This window comes from Branchiostoma lanceolatum, chromosome 7, assembly GCF_035083965.1.
Source record: "Branchiostoma lanceolatum isolate klBraLanc5 chromosome 7, klBraLanc5.hap2, whole genome shotgun sequence".
NCBI lineage: Eukaryota > Metazoa > Chordata > Leptocardii > Amphioxiformes > Branchiostomatidae > Branchiostoma > Branchiostoma lanceolatum.
In genome coordinates, this window is record NC_089728.1 from 15,821,410 (window position 1) to 15,841,379 (window position 19,970).

General features: G+C 41.8%; 1 protein-coding gene across 1 annotated transcript; it reads right to left on the reverse strand.

Moving 5' to 3' along the window:
* Positions 1 to 110: 110 nt before the first annotated feature.
* Positions 111 to 14,217, reverse strand: LOC136437879 (aminopeptidase N-like). Its single transcript, XM_066432451.1, has 22 exons — positions 13,996 to 14,217; positions 12,990 to 13,224; positions 12,171 to 12,315; positions 11,498 to 11,653; positions 10,831 to 10,948; positions 10,283 to 10,409; positions 9,346 to 9,500; positions 8,798 to 8,911; positions 8,046 to 8,180; positions 7,332 to 7,397; positions 7,071 to 7,136; positions 6,489 to 6,670; positions 5,842 to 5,927; positions 5,198 to 5,340; positions 4,862 to 4,917; positions 4,576 to 4,726; positions 4,209 to 4,285; positions 3,930 to 4,037; positions 3,250 to 3,417; positions 2,327 to 2,467; positions 1,148 to 1,229; positions 111 to 903 (listed from the first exon to the last, which is right to left on the reverse strand). The coding sequence occupies exons 1-22, from the start codon at positions 14,182 to 14,184 to the stop codon at positions 751 to 753; spliced, it is 2,853 nt and encodes a 950-aa protein (XP_066288548.1). The 5' UTR covers positions 14,185 to 14,217; the 3' UTR covers positions 111 to 750.
* Between the last annotated feature and the right edge of the window lie 5,753 nt (positions 14,218 to 19,970).

Sequence of the window (19,970 nt, forward strand, 5' to 3'; positions counted from 1 at the left end):
TAAAGCTAAGAAGGCTGGACTCCAGGCTACACCGACACCGGACTTAATTAACGAGTCTATGAAGCTGTCAAATCTGTTCAGTATAGAAAAAGAAGTGGATTCAATTGAACGCAAATCGGTCAACATGTTTATTAACACACGCTTTAGCGCTTATGTGGACTATACTTACATATACAAATGTTTAAGTACAAGTATTACAGCAAATACAATAAATTCCTGTTCACATGCTTTAATATTCACTTAAAGTGTGACGTCACAGAAAACACAACATTTCCACCTCACTTAATAAAAAGATGCTATAAGCCATTCGTAAAGACAATCCATCAACAAAATAGTAAGTTAAAAGCAACGACGAGTCTGATAAAACTTGTAATTTACCACAAATGACAATTACACAAGCGACTGGATAAACATTTATAAACGGTCAGACGTTTAAGGTAGCATCCACTTCCTTTCGTCAGTCACACTAAATCCCCTATCTCACTAACGTGAGGCACGTTGGCGCCCTCGCTGCGATCTGAATTGAAATTTGTGTCATCCTTGACTTTATGATGGGGATATCATGCAAAACGTGCAAGTATGACTCAAAAGACAACAAAGACCACATAGCGTAAAAATATTAGTTTTTTATCGATGGAATTCCTTGAGCGCTCTGTCTTGTCGCAGCGATGTCGCCAACCACGGGTCCAGTACAGTGAGATAGGGGCTTAAGCGGACTATGAATTGTTATGCAAAGTGAAGTCGTATAATTTAGTTCCCTCGATTCAGTCCATCCAGCCACGCGCGTATCTTGCTCTCGTTGTCCCGGCGGAACCTCAGGTTGGCCCCGGTGGTGTCCACCGCCTGGGAAGAGGCTCGGGTCGCTGTTCCCTGATCGGGATGGTCTCTCAGAAACTGTTCCAGCTAAATAGGGGGAAACAGTGAAGATAACAATTGTGACATAAGGCGAACAGAAGACCACATCTGCGTTAAAAAGAGGCGTTTCAAAGAGACGTTTCTTGGATCTATGAAATATGGAATATATGAAAACAATGATGTGTTGACTTAAATGTACGAAAAACCGCTTTATTTATTTCATTCATAAATTCATGGATAAATGGATCGATATCCATGTAACTATAGGAATAGTTAATCATCATAATCTTACATTGTCAAGGTCCTCTTGAGAACTGAATTGCTTGGTGACGGACGAAACAATGCTAGCCATAGTAAACTGTGTTTCATCGAAGCTGAAAGGAAGTGAAAGGAATTTCGTAAGCACAGGGGAATATTAACTGTTTGCTTTAAAAAGAGAGCTGAAATGCGAACTACCGTTGGCTGAATGGCATTCACACTGATAGCACTGTCCCTGGTGCTGAATGACATCCACCCTTACAATGATGTCCCGGGTGCTGAATGAAATTATTATAGAAAACACTGCCCTTAGTGCTGAATGACATTCACATTGACAACACTGTCCCTCCTGCTGAATGAGATTTACACAAACAACACTGTCCCTGGTGCTGAATGACCTTTACACTGACAACACTGTCCCTGGTGCTGAATGACCTTTACACTGACTACACTGTCCCTGGTGCTGAATGACCTTTACACTGACAACACTGTCCCTGGTGCTGAATGACCTTCACACTGACTACACAGTCCCTGGTACTGAGTAACATTCACACTGATAACACTGTCCTTCGTACTGAATGTTATTCACACTGACAACAATGTTCTTGGTACTGAATAACCTTCGCACTGACAAAATTGTACTTAGTACTGAATACATTCATAATGACAACACTGTCCTTGCTGTTAAATGACATTCACACTGACAACAATGTTCTTGGTGCTGAAAAATATTCACACTGACAGCACTGTCCTTGGTACTGAATACATTCACACTGACAACACCGTCCTTGGTGCTGAATGACATTCACACTAACAGCACTGTCCTTGGTACTGAATACATTCACACTGACAACACTGTCCTTGGTGCTGAATGACATTCACACTGACAGCACTGTCCTTGGTACTGAGTAGCATTCACACTAACAGCACTGTCCTTGGTGCTGAATGACATTCACACTGACAACACTGTCCTTGGTACAGAATAACCTTCACACTGACAACACTGTACTTGGTACTAAATGGCATTCACAATGACAACACTATCCTTGCTGTTAAATGACATTCACACTGACAACACTGTCCTTGGTACTGAGTAACATTCACACTGACAACACTGTCCTTGGTACTGAATGACATTCACATTGAAAATGATGTTCTTGGTCCTGAAGGACATTCACACTGACAGCCGTCTTAAGGAGACGGGCTCTCTTACTTTTCCATGTAGAAGTCCCAGTTATCGACCAGGAAGTTCCAGGCCAGAGACTTGCCGACGCCACTTTGTCCTACGTAACTGATGACGTCAGGAGCTGACTGTCTGCGGACAAGCGCTGCGTCCATGCTCCTCTCAAGATAGCTGCACACAAAAATAATAGTCATGTAATTTTGTTGTTTAGCGCATAATGGTTATGTGTAGAATACTTCAGATAGTGCGCATGTTCAATGGTATGTTTTTGGTTGCTCGCCATACATAGTTAGCTCCAAGTAATACCAACATATACAAAAGCATCACACGTAATGCTTGGGTCATATTTCCTAACCGGGACCCGGTCGGGCTGCTTGAGGAAACGAAAAATCAAAGTGCATGTCCATGAATTTGCACAAGCTATGCTCTTAAATGATTTTGGGTACGTTTTGCGTTTTTGTTGTCTTTTATATCATACTTTTCGTTCCCAAAGACTGCCCGGCCGGGCCCCGGATTGGAAATGTGACCCTAGCATAAACGCAATTCGTATCAATGGATACGAGGCTGTGATATTCTTAGTCATCTCATTCTTATTTGATGGTCTTGAAAGAAAACAGCGGAAAATATGATGGTTGTCACAATCTCTATACACCATTCCTTGGATCACATGGTTTTGCTAGGGTCACATATCACAACCGGGGCCCGGTCGGGCTGTTTGTGGAAACCAAACATTGGCGTGTTTATCAATAACTATGCACAAGCTATGCTCTTAAATAACGTTTAGCCCTTGCTGTTCATTTTGTTGTCCTTAACGTCATACTTTCCGTTACCTAAAACTGCCCGACCGGGCCCTGAATTGGAAAATGCGACCCTAGCACAAGTGATATCCATAACTGATTAAGGAATAGACATCATTATAAGCTCTCATATTTATCCGTTACAGTTTAACCGACCTGCTGAGGATGTCCGTGTCGCGGCTACAGGCCATGGCGGACAGGAGGAGGCTTTGCTCCGACGGTCCGGCTTCCAAGTACCGCTGCCAGGCGAAGTCCCATTCCTGACTGCCCCCGTACCGTATGGCAGTGCAGTACACCGTGGACTTGAAGGTTTCTGGAATGTGACTGTGAATGGTTTGTGAAGACAAGAAGACATGTTTTACCAATAGCTGTGCTTACAAGTATCTAGAGCATACTGCTTTTATCTGTTAGCTGCAGCTGACGGTGCAATGCAGCTCGTCACGACTTCATTTTATGTAGTTACCTCCATGAAAATTGGAGGTATAGTTTTGGGTCCGTCCATTTGTCTGTGCGTCTGTCTGTCGGTGAGTTGGGTATTTGCGCATTTTGTGGTAAGCATAACTGAAGAACCTGTTGGATGGACTGTGATGTTATTTGGGTTGGTCAAGGTCGATTTTGGACCTTGGTATTGGCGCAGAATTTTTGGATTTGTATCTATGTCCTGGACATGCTATACCATCCATTTCCAATCGTTCCTTTGTGGTATCAAGCTCTGCCACCGAGCACGACTCATCATTGTACAAGACTGATCCCCCACATAGTCCCTTTACACATGAACTCTACGCCACATACATGTACAGCTGTCTGCTATCATTTCGTGAGATTTGGTTTGTTACCTGTTGTTGCTTGTGTCCATCCACCGCCGAAACAGTGCTGTAGCGTTGTTCACACAACCCGGCTGCCCGTACGAACAGGCGGTTGATATGGCCAATACTTGTCCTACCCTGCAAAGCAAATTCAGAAATATACACATGTAATTAAGCAAATGCTTAATAGCCTATTGCACTCTGTAACGCTCATGAGTTATATCATGCTATAATACATGTTCTTTTACGAAAGAGTTTTATACATGGTGGTTATGTAGTAAATACATTGAACGAACAGTGTTTTCTTACTCAGTGTTATAATCGCTTTGTTGAACAGTCCATCCAACCTCGTCGTAGAAAGGACTTATCAGTTGCACCATGTAGGCCTGAAAACGTACAAAAGAACATGATTAACATCATTATTAACATCATCATCAGCATCATCATCAACATTATCAATATCATTATCATCATCATCATCACGATCAACATCATCAATATCATCATCATCATCATCATCATCATCATCATCAACAACAACATCATCATCATCGTCATCATCGTCATCATCAAAAAATGCAGAGCAGATGAAAACATTCGACTTAGTACTTAGCTACGTGTATCTACATAAAAAATCAAAGCAAAAATAAACTGGAGTATTTTCTATGACACACACCTGCCAGTTGGCGTTTAAATCGCTGACAGAACCAAACGCAGTTTCCACATAGTTCATGGCTGCTTTGGCCATGCTCCACGGTACAAAGTGTCTCTCCCGCACCAAATATCGCGTCACGTCCAGTGCTGTGGAGAGGTCCAGTTGTCCAGCCCTACAGAAAGGATATAACGTACTCTTGAGAAAATCATAAGCATAAATCGTTGATAATTGATTTTACAAAGAGCTTTTAGGACCAAATTATGGTCTTCAATGCAAATGAGACAACAGACAGTGTTGCATATCTTACCGTCCGAGGTTGAACGCATCATCAATGAGTGTTCCTCTGTTGTCCGGAGGAATTTCCTGTTAAAGATACAATGAGAATGATAACTATAGCCAACAATTATATATTGACGAATGAACAGTTTAAAAGTAACGATGTTTGACCCAAGTGATAATCTTCAAGCGAACCTTGATGATTATAGATGCAAAATCGTGGTAAGAATTTGAAGCTACTAAAATGGTTTGTTCAATGCAAGGCCATAGTTGACCACTTCTAAGCATTGAACCAAGTTGGTAAAACATGGAAGATGCAGATAGCGGTGAGCATCGGTTTTACAACTACAGGAGTGTTGCCACATACTTCATAGAGATCACTGTTGAGATAGTCGGTGAGCAGCTGCCAATTGGTCAGGTCGTAGTTGACTCTGTAGTACCCGACACGGTGGATGTTGACCAGCACCCAGTCATCGCTACCTGCACCTCGCAAGTTGACTAGACTGGTATCTACCGACAGAATATGACCAAATAAGAGTTTGTTACGGAGAGCATATCGAATGCTCAATAGATACAGTGTATGTATGTTATTCAAAACAATATATACACACTGTTGACCAGGACCCAGCCATCGCCACCTGCACCTTGCAAGTTGACTGGAATAATATCTACCGACAAACTATGACGCAATAAGTGTTAAAGTTTTTAACGGACAGAATATTGAATGTTGAATATATACGATGTATGTAACGCTATGTTCTTTTAAACAATATATACACACTGTTGACCGGTACCCGGTCATCGCTACCTGCGTCTTGCAAGTTGACTAAACTGGTATCTACCGAGACAATATGACCAAAGAAGAGTTTGTTACGGACAGAATATTAACTGTTGAATGGGTACGATGTCTGAATGTTATTTGACCTCTAGCACACTGAAGTAGCCGTTCGGTACTCCATATTCTATTGCTCACAGAGTTAGGCAGCAGGGAGAAGGTTTAACATTGTATACCTTGATCTGGTCTCATCCAGACTTGCTCTGGCTGTTCAAATGAATTCCCTCTTGTTGTGTATGTCAGCGGTATGTGCCATCTGTAACTGCAGGGGGTTGACACAATAGTATATACATTTTAAGTGATTTAACATACTCGAAAAGCCCTACTACAGAACATAAAACGGACATTACCCAAAGTCATACCGTGCACTTGTCAGTGGTGGTTGACTCACCAGATTCGCCCAGTCACTGACGAAAGTAGTGGATGCTACCTGAAACGTCTGACCGTTTCCAAAATCTATTCAGTTGCTTTAGTAACTGCTACCTTGCGTATCTCATCACCTGGGTGTCCTACGTTCATCTGATCGGAGTATAAAGCGCTAAACGGTTACCATGCTTCCTTCAAGGTTTCATAATGAGAACCGGTGGGGTCGTGTGGTCGTAACGGCAGGGTATTCGGCCCAGAACCCAGCGGTACCAGGTTCGAATCCCCTGACGCCACCGATGTTGTGCCTTTTGCAACTTTCATCACTTCATCCTAGTGTAAAAATGGGTATATTGTTCTCTGTACGTGGCACTGTTGAAATAAGTTATGAAAACTTGCAATTGATTGCAGTGCCACGTCAACCTTCCAAAAAATGCCAGAATATGAAAATATGCCTTACCCAAAGTCGGACGGTGCACTGACAGTGGCCGTAGGGTCCAGTAGAAAATGTTGCTGAGTGGCTTGTGCCGTTCCACGGCCATAGTCTCTAGTCAGGTTGACCACAGGGTATCCCATCTGTAGTGTCCAGGTGTCCATCACAGTCTTCACGTCCAGGTCAGTCTGACCATCAGCTCTGGCCGCCTGTTTGATTAGATTTGTTGCAAAGCTTTAGAATATATTTCCACAAAGTGCACACTCTACACCAGAAGATCTCTGAGACAACATAATTTGGTAACTTGGTCCTACAGGGACCCTGCCATCCTGTCAGTCTTTTGTGAGAAATAAAATTCATTCATTCGCGATTTTCTTACTGAATAAAATCATCATCCATAAAACTGCAACCATTGACTTCTATTTCATTGCGGCTCAAATTTTCTAAACCTAAATATACTCCATTTTCACTAGTGTTGTTTTGATTGCTATACAAACCACTGACAACACCCTCACGTCAGTGACAGTTCGTAGTTAAGCAGCCATTTTTACTTCGCAAACAAATTTCATAAAATGCACTGTATACACTAAAGCAACAAGAAACAATTACCAAAGTTAGCGCTTCCCACAGCTCGTCTTGCACTGCATTGCTGTAGGCGTTCCTTTCCAAGTAGGACTGTATGGGAAAGGATCCTAAATGTTAGTAAATGAAATATCATGCAGGCTACAATGAGCTGAACCCAAGTGACTTACTTTTTACAAGGTAGTCAGTTGGTGACTTATTGTTAGACGTAAATCCCCATCGCAATGTCGCAATCGTAGGATAACCTTTTTTTCTTTAAAGCACAACGGATATCTTGGTCTTTCTTACCTTTAAGCCCTTTCTGAAGGTGCTCTCCCCAACAAAATTCCCCAGCATTCTCAAGATGGATGCTCCCTGTAAACGCAAGCAGAGAGAGACCATGGGTGTTCTACCGTAAATGTAATCTTATACGCCTGCTGCAGCTATCAGTCTAACCTGCTGCAGCTGGCTTGCTCAGTTACATCTTGACATTGTCCAATATAATAAGATAATGTTGGTAATCCGTAGCCATGATGCCATTTTCACAATCCGCATCCACATCTTAGTAACACATTATCTCAACATTTCTGACACAGATCACATATCTTAACATAAATGGCCTAGGAGCTAAAAATGCTCGTAAAAAATAGAACACGGTGAACTCAAACGCAGAATGACTAATTGAAGCTGGAAAATACACACAAATTTATACGGTGGTAGAACAAGAGGTATGCAACGGAAAAGATGGGAGGACAATATCTTAGAATTGACCTTCACGACACTAAGTGAAACACCAAGAAAAACAGAAAACCAAGAAGGGTGGAGAAAAAGATGGAAGGATAATTCTAGAAAATGGACAGGCACGATACTGAGTGAAACACTAGGACAAACAGAAAACCGAGAAGGGTGGAGAAAATTGGTAGACAGATCTTCTGTGGTGCCCTCACTGTCAAATAGTTAACTAGTTAGACTGTAAGGAATAGATGAGATGATGAGTAGAACACAGCGCATCACCGTACATACCTTGCTGTATGTGATACTGTCAAATATCTCTCTACTCTCATCGGGGTGGTTTACGGGCTGGAAGATCGGACGTGATGACGTCAGAGAGTCATCCTCCATCACAGCCTGACATCTGTAGTAGGCAAACTGCTCCATCTACAGGCAGTGAAGACAACAGCGTCTCTTGCTTAATACTGATAAAAGATGCATTCAATCTTAGCATTTAAACCGTGTATCTCATGTGTTACATATTCATGTTCAAGTTAGCATCCGTACTACTTTCTCCTCTTAGGAATACTTGCAACTTGCACTTCCGTATCATTAGGCAAAAGACTGTGACCTAAGCAACTTGTATCACCCCAAGGAAGTTCACATCACTCCGCCGCACACAATGGCTGTCAGAAAGAAATCTTGGAGTCAGCTCAGTGACGATGTCATTTCTGCGTTGTCAGACCGATACAACGAAGACAGGGACCACATGTACACAACATAACATCATGCATATGTGGTGAAATATTATTTATATAGATGTGTTAAATCAATCTCCCATTACTTGACTTGATATTTGAACCATGGAACTATGAGTTTAGAAAATCCGGGGGCCCGGTCGTACCCAAAAATAGCCCAGCAACGGCAGGATGTCCCACTCGGCTACATAGAGGCCACGCCCGAAAGTGAAAGAAAGCAGCCTGCTGTAGCTAGACTAGCCGGCTGGGCCACTTTTTTTACATCTGTGACCATAGCATTAGATATGTAGCTACATAGTGCCGTACCACTTTGACGTCCGGCTCCACGTATCCGTACCCGAGGAACTCCACATAACTGGCGAAGCCTTCGTTCAACCAAGTACCATCCCACCATTCCATGGTCACCAAGTTACCAAACCACTGCAGAAGGGTATTGGAGAATGGCGCCGATTATTCAAGTAAATTGACAAACAAACAAACAAAAACAAACAAATGAACAACGACAGATCTTGATTACTGTTTTGTCGCTTCTCTAATCAGGTTCAAGTTAATAATTCACTTTAGAATTTCTTAGCTGACGCTAATCTAGGTGTTGCAGACGTATCTGTTCGTGCTATGTATCGGAAAATGTACATGCACATATGCGTGTTATCTTATGTCAATATATCACCTTTAGTTATAGCTATAGTTGTAGTTCTAGTAAAGCAATCGCTCTTTCTGTGTCAGTCAGTCTAAAAAGACTATGACTTACATTGCGCAAATTCGACATGGTACAGTTCATCTACAAATCATATTCCAGGACAAAGAAATAATGTTATATAATGGCTAAACTTAGTTATTAAGTCACATTGTACCATATGAGCCAGCTCATGCGCTACGATCCGTACGACTCCCCTCTTCAAAGAAGCCGACGGCCTTCTTGCGTCATACAGCAGCAGAGACTCGGCGTATGTGATCAGGCCCCAGTTCTCCATGGCACCGATGGAATAGTCCGGGATAGAAATGTGATCTGTATGTGATATCGACAATCTTTATTAAGGTATTGTTGAAGGGTGGCTGAGGAATTTTGGGATGTTTTTGAAAAAACCTTTTCTTCAGCTTTATAAACCTTCCTCAACCTTAATTCTTTTTAAGGTAGTACTTTATAGCAAGGTGATAATTTAGGCAAATTAGTATGATGTCATGATTACGTCATCAAGATTTATAAGGCCACGCCCCTTTTTTTAGAAAAAAACGCTCTCCTTAGCTTGTGCTTCGATGTTTATCAATATAACTTTGCAGGAATGTACATGATAGTAATACTTAAAGCATGACGCGTGCCTACGAGTATATTTTGAAATATCAATTTTTGGCGATTTTGTGTTTTGTTTCATAACAAAAGTACAGCGACTTTCGTACGGTCGTCTACAACTATACATGCAAACAACAAAAAATATATGGAATACAAAATGATTAACCTACGTACAAGTTTATGAAATATTATGAATAATTCAACATGTCGAGTTTGTGATCTAAGAATCGTATGTGGTGTTCTAATAATTTTCATGGCTGTTCACTGAAGCGGTTACCTTCTATCGATTCGTATTGTTACTAAATTTAAATCAGAAATATACCGTTTGACTCTCCGTTCTAGATCTAGAAAGGCCTGTGTCAAATTGGTTAAGCAATTTGAAAGCAAATCGACTTAAAGTGTCTTGTAAAACAGATTATACATACTCTATGGGAGATACTTTAGTTTGGGTAGCTACAACAAAACCTGAAGCATAAGGTGGAAATAACATAAATTCCTACCAATCTTTGGAAGAGGAAAGGGAACGTCAAAGTACTCCTCGTAGTACGCGACGATCTTGTCGGCAACGTCCACGGCGTAGTCCCCCATCCCTGCCGCTATGTACTCCGGACGGGCCCAGACTCGGGTCTAGAAATGGTTTGAGCACGACAAAAAGGAATGATACGAAGACAAGGAAGACTGCTTCGTTGCAAATCATTGCTAACAAGACAGGAGATGTACTCATCATCAGCTTAAAGTACATTGGGCGTTTTGTGACCAATATATTTGGTTTTGGTCACTGTCTGGTGTTAACTGCAAGGTCTACCTTTCGTTGCTTCAAACTAAATTGTCATAGATTTCCAACCACTTTTCTCCTATGTTCGGTGCGGTGGTAAGATATGGATAGAAATCTACCTGCGTTCTGCATTGGGAAACCGTGCATCTCACTTGAAGCTTTCCACCTTCCCCCACGTGCACGACGTTGGACAGAGATCGAATTACAAAACAAGAATATAAAGTAAATAAGAAACTATGACTGGAGATGTATGGTAAAGGATCATCTACTGACCTCCAATCCTGATGACGAGACTGTGCCGACCGAGGTGTAGTCAGACACCACAAACGCCAGGAGGTAGGTCGGCATTCGTACGGACCTCTGGAACCGGTCCGCAATCCAGCCGTCGTTTCTGGGTTTGGAATATCAAAATACCAATGAAGCAACGTCATCGATCTGGGGGATGTCCAACAGAACCATCATGTAAAATGGCTGTTTTTGCTGACCAGATTCATCATTTAAGTGATGCGTTTTGCTTAGCCTCTGTCAAACATTCAGAACCTTCCCACGACTTTGCTCCTGACCACTCCAAAAGCAGGGTCGGCGCTGTGTAAGAGTAGCCTGGAATCCATCCTATTATAGCTCCGGTTCGCTTTCCTCTGATCTCACCTAAGAAGAATATGACTTTCCCGACCTTGATTAGTTATAATTCATAGTCAGCTGGCACGGACGACATTAAAAGACTAGTAGGCAACCTCGCATATCAACCGCAGGTGACCTTGATCACGACTAGCTTCCAACCATGGTCTGGAGAAGGTCGGGAGGCCATGATCGGCTATGTGTGACAGAGGCTTATTTCTGATTTAACACACCAAACGGTTGATCACACCCTATCTTTGCACATCTAACACTGAGTGTTGTTATGAAAAAATCCCATTAAAAGGAAGAAACTTGACCTCACCTCGTTACGTTGTTTTCCAGCGGCATGTTGGCGAGAGCCGTGTACCCGGCCCGATGTACCAAGGTCACTGTGAACGTGGCCTTGAAGGCGGGCTCGTCAAAACACGGAAACGCCAGCCGGGCTCCCATTGGCTGCATGTGAGTCGTGGCCAGGTATCTGCAAGGAAAAGAGTACAGTTATCATCAACATCATCATCATTGAAAAGTTGTATAGTCTATGTATGAATGTCATGTACACATTACTGTCTTTATGGACATTTTATAATATCTCTATGTCTCCTCAAACAACGTCATTATCTAATTTTCATGATGAATGGGGAAAGTTTATATGTCCGCTGCATTTCATAATAGGACTCTTAAACATGGGACACCTGTAACTGAGAAATATTGATAGATATCAATTATGCAAATGAAGACCTAATTTGAACTTTTAATGTGAAAATACTACAATGCTATAGTGGTAACATTATGGATATTTCATGATATTTCTATGGCTTTTCCAAACAACGTTGAAAAGAACAAAATTCCCATTTTGACATGTCAAGTTTACATGAACTTTGGAATATCTCTCCATTTTGTCGTCATGTTGGCGCTGAATCTTTTCCACGATTTCATATAAAGGCATTTTATGAACAGGTATAAATTGCTCTAGAGATTATATCAAACAATAGTACCTTGTTTGGCCGTCCTTGTTGACGTAAGAAGATCGATAAAACCCGATCAGTCCGTCTCTCAGCGTCCCTCTGAAGTTGAGACTGACGGTATAGACGGCGCCCTTTGTCAGCGCCTTATCTAGCTCCAGCACGAGGTACTGGTTTTCTGTCAATACAGAGAGCAGTTATTATACTATGGCGCGGTCACATTCGTCTTAGGTCGTCGTACGATTTTGATGTCGTACGATTTTGATGCCATAGGATTTTCAAGAAGACTGAGACAGAACCAACCACTGACGAAAATTTCATTTTCGATAACAACAAAACTAAATTTTGAACGACACATGCACGATTATCCCAAGAATACCGTTATCTTGGCGTCTTACGACGATCGTGGGACGTCTGTGTTCTAGCCCTCATCGCCATCTCAGTGGGCGTTTTGATAGCCTGTAATTTCTGGTCACTTATTTCCTTTCGTTCCGTATTGTTTTTTGTTGCCTTCTTTTTTCTTCAACATTTGCATGTTGTCATCATGGTCAGAACATGACAGCAAGCAGAAAATAGACAGTCAATCCTGCGTAAGTGACCACCTCCAAGCAATGGCCACTAGGCCAACGTGACCACATTTTATGCAATTGTTTTTTTCCCATTGACACATTGTCAATCATTAAGAACCCAGTATCTATAGTTACCACATAGACTATATTCTATCGGTCCCCTGCAGTGTACTTGTGTGGTCTACTTGGATAGTTTTGATGGTAATCATAAAAATGCACTATTAGGCTCGCTCCTGAAACTTCGCCAAAAACTGCAGTATGTAAAGACAACAAATAGACGTACCTGTATACAGAAACCAGGAGGTAATTCTTGGTGTGCTGACGTCACCACTGCCCTGAATACCTGGCGTGCCGTCTCCACCGATGATGTCCAGCTCGGCCGAGTGTAGGATGACGTGCCTGGTGGGCGTGGCACACCTGAGCGTGACGTTCACCTGTCCCACCACGGTGAACGCCGTTACGTCTACCTGCAGCTCTACGTCATAGTGAATGGGTAACAGCGTCTCCGGCAGTCGGACCTGATCATTGATAAGCAGAACAAGAGTACTAGTAAGACAGACATAGAAGGTTGAACTTTATTGTGTTTTTTTGTTTTGTTTATTCATTAAGATCTCCATTAGTGTTTAATTTTCAAAACTTTCACACTATTCTACATAGAGTCCTTTATTGTTTATCAAAGTCAGAATATGAAGGCAATTGAATGTAGAGTACTAGTTACCTCCGTGAAACGGGAGGTATTTTTTTGTGTGTCTGTGTTTCCACGCTTATTTCCACATGATAGGCACATCTTGGACACTGACAGGAAGTTAGGTCAAAGGTCCGATAAAGATCGCGGAATACATTTTCTCATTTCCTGTTTTCAGTTTCCTACTATGTGCACGTGTTTTGTCTTATAGGATCTAATGGGAGCATGATTAGACAGAATAAGCGGGAAATTCATAGATAAATAAAACATCCTAAATACTTCAAGGAGGTATGAGACCTTCGATTTGTTGTTATTATAGAGTACTTCCCAAATGCCAAACCATTCAAACAAGCATCCTCGTTATAAAAGCGACAATGCTCTCGTCTGACCTAGGTATGATGTAATTCTTAAACAATGGTTTACCCTTGGCACTAGAGAAATCAATATCAACGTTATAATAAACAAGTCGTCGTACTCTATCTGATAAATTGATTGACATTTGATATAATAGTTTTCGAAATGTTTAACGACATCAACGGTCACTGTTTGTAAAATATTAAATCCTAGTAAAGATTGACAATGAAAATCTGCACAATTGTCCCACCTGTTGCCACGGTCTCGACTGCCCACCGGTACCGCCTCTGCCTGCCTCAAACCCGATGATAAGCCCGATCCCGAGACAGAACATAACACAGCACGCCGCGATGGCGAGAGGGCCGCTGTTATAAGCCTTACAGGACTCGTCGTGGACCTTGCCGCTTCTGAAACTGTACCGCTTGGCGAACCCAGACATTTTGAATCGTGTGGCAACAAAGAAGGTTGTAAATTTGACCGCTGGCAAACACGAAGATAGTGAACTCGAAATCTTGTCTCACGTGTACCAGATAAACTCATTGACTACTGAGAAATTCGTTGACGAAATTCGTAGAAATTCATTTTGTGTTAATATTAAACTTCTGGAATGATATAATGCGTGCAAACCTGGAGATATGATGATTCACTTTTACGACGTTCTCGTGCGCTCACAATAAAACACGGTACTGTACTAGCAGTATGGACGAGCTTTGTGTAAATAAACTTTAACCGTTGAACTGAGTAGCTTGTAGACCAAGACGCTAGGTCTAAAATGTAGCACATTCTCTTTACTAACAAAATTAGCTAGTCCCCAGTAAACTAGCCGGTTTAAAGAAGTACTCTTTGGTTGACTCAATGTCTTGCCTTTAGAATAAATAACGGTAAGAAAGACATACAAGGGGTTAAAATGAGTTACATATTGTTTGTACAACACTTTTACCTCGATGTTTGCTGTAGCAGTACATAGCCGCAGGCTATACAGGCATCGTTGCTATATTTTTTCTTAGTCCCTGGTGCCTGAGTTATCATGTGACTTTACCTTTTAGTATGCTTTCACGTACACAATATCATTGGTTTATTCATTTCATTTCAACCACAATACAATACAATTAATACAATAAAGTCATACACTACCATTCACCTCGCAGCCTTATGTCGGCTGAATTAAGTGAAAACATGGCGTTTACAAGCAGTGACAATAAAACCATATACCTTTACATGAAATTTTTATAAAATTCATGGTAGTCCAACTATATGGGGTTATCTATGAGGTGGATAAGGTACGGTAATGTGCTTTTGTTATATCTTTCGGTGCGCGCTGGCAATCGGTCAAGTTTTGTTTGTTGTCTCGTTGTCCTCCCGATGATCTTTCCCCTCGTTTGTGGTAGCCAGTGTCTGTACATGGTAGAAGTATGAATGTTCTTTGCAAACTTTCTACATAGAGCAACTCTGCGTTCATCAAGTTTCTGTAGCTGTAACACCTCCAGAGCTGACTTGTAGCTAGTGAACTCCTTGCCAAGGATGATTCTGGTGACTCTTCTTTGTATGCTCTCGATCTTCCGATCTTCAATGAAAGTCGCGTGGTATTCCAAATTATATAAAAAGTGTTCTCAACCGATAGGGTGCAGGCAGAGGTCGTTATAACCTATAGCAAATATGGGCGTTACAGGTGACTATTTATGACGTAGCTACTTGACGACGGAAACACGTCACCTAACTTTCACCTGTACGTTGTTTGGTGCTTGGCTGAGGTCACACCGTAGGCCATACTTCACTAGACGGTGATCGCGCTACGCTCTCGCTGCGATCTAAATAGGATTTGTCTGATTCTTGATTTTATAGTTGGAATATCATGCAATAATGTAAACATATAGCTGAAAAGACAACAAAACACAAAATGCGTTAAAAATCGTTTCTTGTGGTACCCGATACCGCCTCTCAGGAACGTTCCCATCGGTTTGGCCAAGAAGCTCGGCAACACCACAGCAAAGTACCGCTGGTTTGCCATCGTTTACCTCATTCTGATGTTCTTCCTATTGCCGGCGGCAGTTTTCGGACTGTCTGTCGCGGGGTGGCAGTCGCTAGTCGGCGTTAGTGCACCACTGCTCTTCTTGACTTTGGTTATCATTGTCGTAAACATCTTACAAACAAAACGTTCCACTTGGCTTCCGAAGAAACTCCGGACATGGGACTTCCTCCCTCTCGCCCTGCACTCACTGGGACCTTACGATAAACTTCTGACTGGATGCTGCAAGAAGAATGATGCGCAAAAGCACAACAACAATGATGAAAAAATGGAAGTCGACAATCCTGGCTTCGTTTTGGAAAGAGAACATGAAACGACAAAGCTCTGAACTCCTTGTAAATGGTACACTATTGGTAAATATGTAAGCAGAAAATTTAATGTAAGAGTATTATTCTGAAAATATGCATGCCATGTAACTTATACATCAACTCTTTGTCAAAGAAATGTATATAAAAATATAAAAGGAGATTGTCACATGTTCGAGTTTTTTTACTGGACCATGCACATTAAACATGTATAAAAAAATGAGATAAACGAATGGATTCTATAACACAACGTATTGCGACTTGTAACACAAACATACTGAAATCGGCAAGAGGTAACGTTAGGTTCAATTCTGCCGTTTCTGTCACCAACGGCTTTGTCGACTTGCTCGTTACATTCACCGTAAGCAGAAGGTTATATTTTCGAATCATACTGAGAACTCTAACTGATAGAGAGGAACGCCGATTCATAAATTAATCGTGCAAATGAATACGTACTTTGCTTGATTAATGAGAAAATGCTATAATTCCAAAGTGGTAGATGACGGTCATTTGATACCTGTGGCATTTTGAAGTTATTTGAAGGTGAACATCATCAAAATGTAAGTATGCAAACCAGGGCCTCATTTGCATAACTGACAAGAAAATACTATAGAATAGCCTTCTTTGCCGATATAGTACTTCCATTCTTTGACCTGACCAACCTGTGTTATTTTTCTAATAAAAATACACTGCCAACAGAGAGATAACAAATCAGTGAGTGGATAGATGGCCGCAAAGGTCAGATTTTTCGGAGTGGCCGAAAGAAGAGGTCAGAGGTGGTGGAACTATAGTTAAGGTCATGGGTTCATGGGGAAGGTATTGTTTTTCGGTCGGTCTGTTTGTGTTTTCGCATTTATATTGATCGAAATATTTTTTCTGAAACCTATAGAAGTTGAAATAAAAATAGAAATCCACGTGCGCAATAAAATGTCACGAAAGACCTAAAGCTTGTATGATGTTCTATTCAGGTCGATGATATAAATCACTTGTTCATTACAATTGCACATATCTTGACAAGTTTTCTAACCAGGCGGATACCTTAGATTAAAATGTTATGCCCAATACCGTATGAATCCGTCGTTTACCTAGTAGATAACGCCGGAGATACGTATTCCCTGAGGAGGAATGATGAGGGCTTGATCGGAAATAAGATGGCGACCGGAAGTTGTCAGAATCCCAAGATGGCGGCGCCCGTTGATGTGTTACGCGCCGAAATGAGTCCTTCGAACCCTCCATACAATCAGTCGTAGTACAGTCACGATACGTTGAATCAGGCTGGTTTATGTGTCCCTGTGATCTCAACACGTCTGACAACCTCGTGTAGGTCAGTTGAGAATTCAAAAAGTATTTGAACACGAAATTTGTCCCTTCAAAGTTGACCTTCTAAGTACTCATTTTGGCGAGGTTTTACGGTCTGCATGGGGGTTTCCAGACAACCGATGTATATCATGATCCAGTCTACTTCCGGGTCAAAGGAAGCACCCAAAGCCAAACAAACAGAACACCAAGCACATTCAGCCGAGTGATCGCCGATATTGTACCTTCAGTTTGGAGATCCGTATGTGAATTTTGTATATGTCAACAAAGGTTAACTCATTACCAAAATGAAACCTACTTCAAATCGAGTCATTCTAATCGCGAAACTAATGTTAACTAACACTATAAGGAAAGTTTGGCCGAAATAAATATGAAGCGTAGAACTCACTAGAAGCATATATAAACATATCAAAGATTTACCATTATGTATTTTGACCAGAATCCTTGAGATAAAGGACTTTGAATGAGTTTTTGACCCCCATTCTTTTGTATTCTCCCTCTTATAGCGTTACATGTTATTCAAAACTTATAATCCAGATCACCAAATCATTGTCCTTGACACTTGATGGATCATCATAGACATAGGGAGCAATTGAGGTATCCTAAGGGTGGTGTAATTCCGTCCTTCCAGTAATATGAGTGTGCCCTAATCGTAAGTGTGTGTCACTCTCGGACGGTAACAACCATGTGTAGCCTGGATAAAGTAGAAAATGAATCGTGTACTGTGCCTTCTATGATGACCTAAGGGTGTGTCATTTTAATGACACAAGAGAAACTCAGCTATACCAATTGTGTCTCATTCCAATGACATCAGAAGAAACTAAGCTATACTAAGGGAGTGTCATTCCAATGACATTGGGAAACTAAGCTGTGCCATAGGTGTGTCATTCCAATAATGTAGGCAAAAAAATCAGATACTAGTATACCACGGGTGCGTCATTCCAATGACATAGGCAAAAACTCAGCTATACCAAGGGCGTGTCATTCCAATGACATAGGGGGAAGTCCGGCTATACCAAGGGTGTGTCATTCCAATGACTTAGGGGCATATCCAGCTATACCAAGGTTCTTTCATTCCAATGACATATGGGGAAATCTCAGCTGTGTCATGGGGGGGTCATTCCAATGATAAGGCAAAGACTCCGATGGTGCATGTTTCATTCCGATGACATCGGGGGTTATCCAGCTATACTAAGGATGTGTTATTCCGATGACAAGGGGAAACTCAGCTATACCAAGGGTGTGTCATTCTCATGGCATAGGGGGAAATCCAGCTAACCAAGGATGTGTCATTCCAGTGACATAGGGGGAAATCCAGCTAACCAAGGGTGTGTCATTGCAATGACATAGGGGGAAAATCAGCTGTGCCAAGGGTGTGCTTTCCAATGACATAGGTGAAAACTCAGCTATAACAAGGGAATGACATTCCAATGACATAGGGAAGAACTCAGCTTTGCCAAGGGTTTGTCATTCCAATGACTTAGGGGGAAACTTAGCTATACCAAGGGTGTGTCATTCTCATGACATAGGGGGAAATCCAGCTAACCAAGGGTCTGTCATTCTCATGACATAGGGGGAAACTCAGCTGTGCCAAGGGTGCGTCATTCCAATGACATAGGCAAGAACTTAGCTTTGCCAGGGGTGTGTCATTCCAATGACATAGGAGGAATTCAGCTATACCAAGGATGTGTCATTACGATGACGTAGGAAAGAACTCAGCAATACCAATGGTGTGTCATTCTAATGATAAAGGCAAAGACTCAGCTATAACAAATGTGCGTCATTCCGATGACATATGGAACTCAGCTATCAGAAGGGTGTGTCATTCCGAAGACATAGGGAAAACCTCAGCTCTGTCATAGGCGTGTCGTTCCAATGACATAGCCTGAAATCCAGCTATACCGAGAGTGTGTCATTCCGATGATATAGGGAGAAATCCAGCGATATCAAGGGCGTGTCATTCCAATGATATATGGGAAAACTCAGCTATATCTAGTGTCCTTCCAATGACAAAGGCAAGAACTTTGCCAAGGGTTTGTCATTCCAATGACATAGGAGGAACTCAGCTATACCAAGGGTGTGTCATTACGATGACGTAGGCAAGAACTCAGCTTTGCCAAGGGTGTGTCATTCTCATGACATTTGGGGAAATCCAGCTAACCAAGGGTCTGTCATTCTCATGACATAGGGGGAACTCAGCTGTGCCAAGGGTGTACTTTCCAATGGCATAGGTGGCAACTCAGCTATAACGAGGGTGCGTCATTCCAATGACATAGGCAAGAACTCAGCCTTGCCAAGGGTGTGTCATTCCAATAACTTAGGGGGAAACTCAGCAATACCAAGGGTGTGTCATTCTCATTACATAGGGAAATCCAGCTAACCAAGGGTGTTTCATTCCAATGACATAGGGGGAAACTCAGCTGTGCCAAGGGTGAACTTTCCAAAGACATATGTGGAAACTCGGCTATAACAAGCAAAAGTGTGTGTCGTTCCAATGACATAGGCGGAAATTCAGCTATAACAAGGGTATGTTCTTCCAAGGGTGTATCAGGAGTCTATGCTGCAATCTAAGAGATT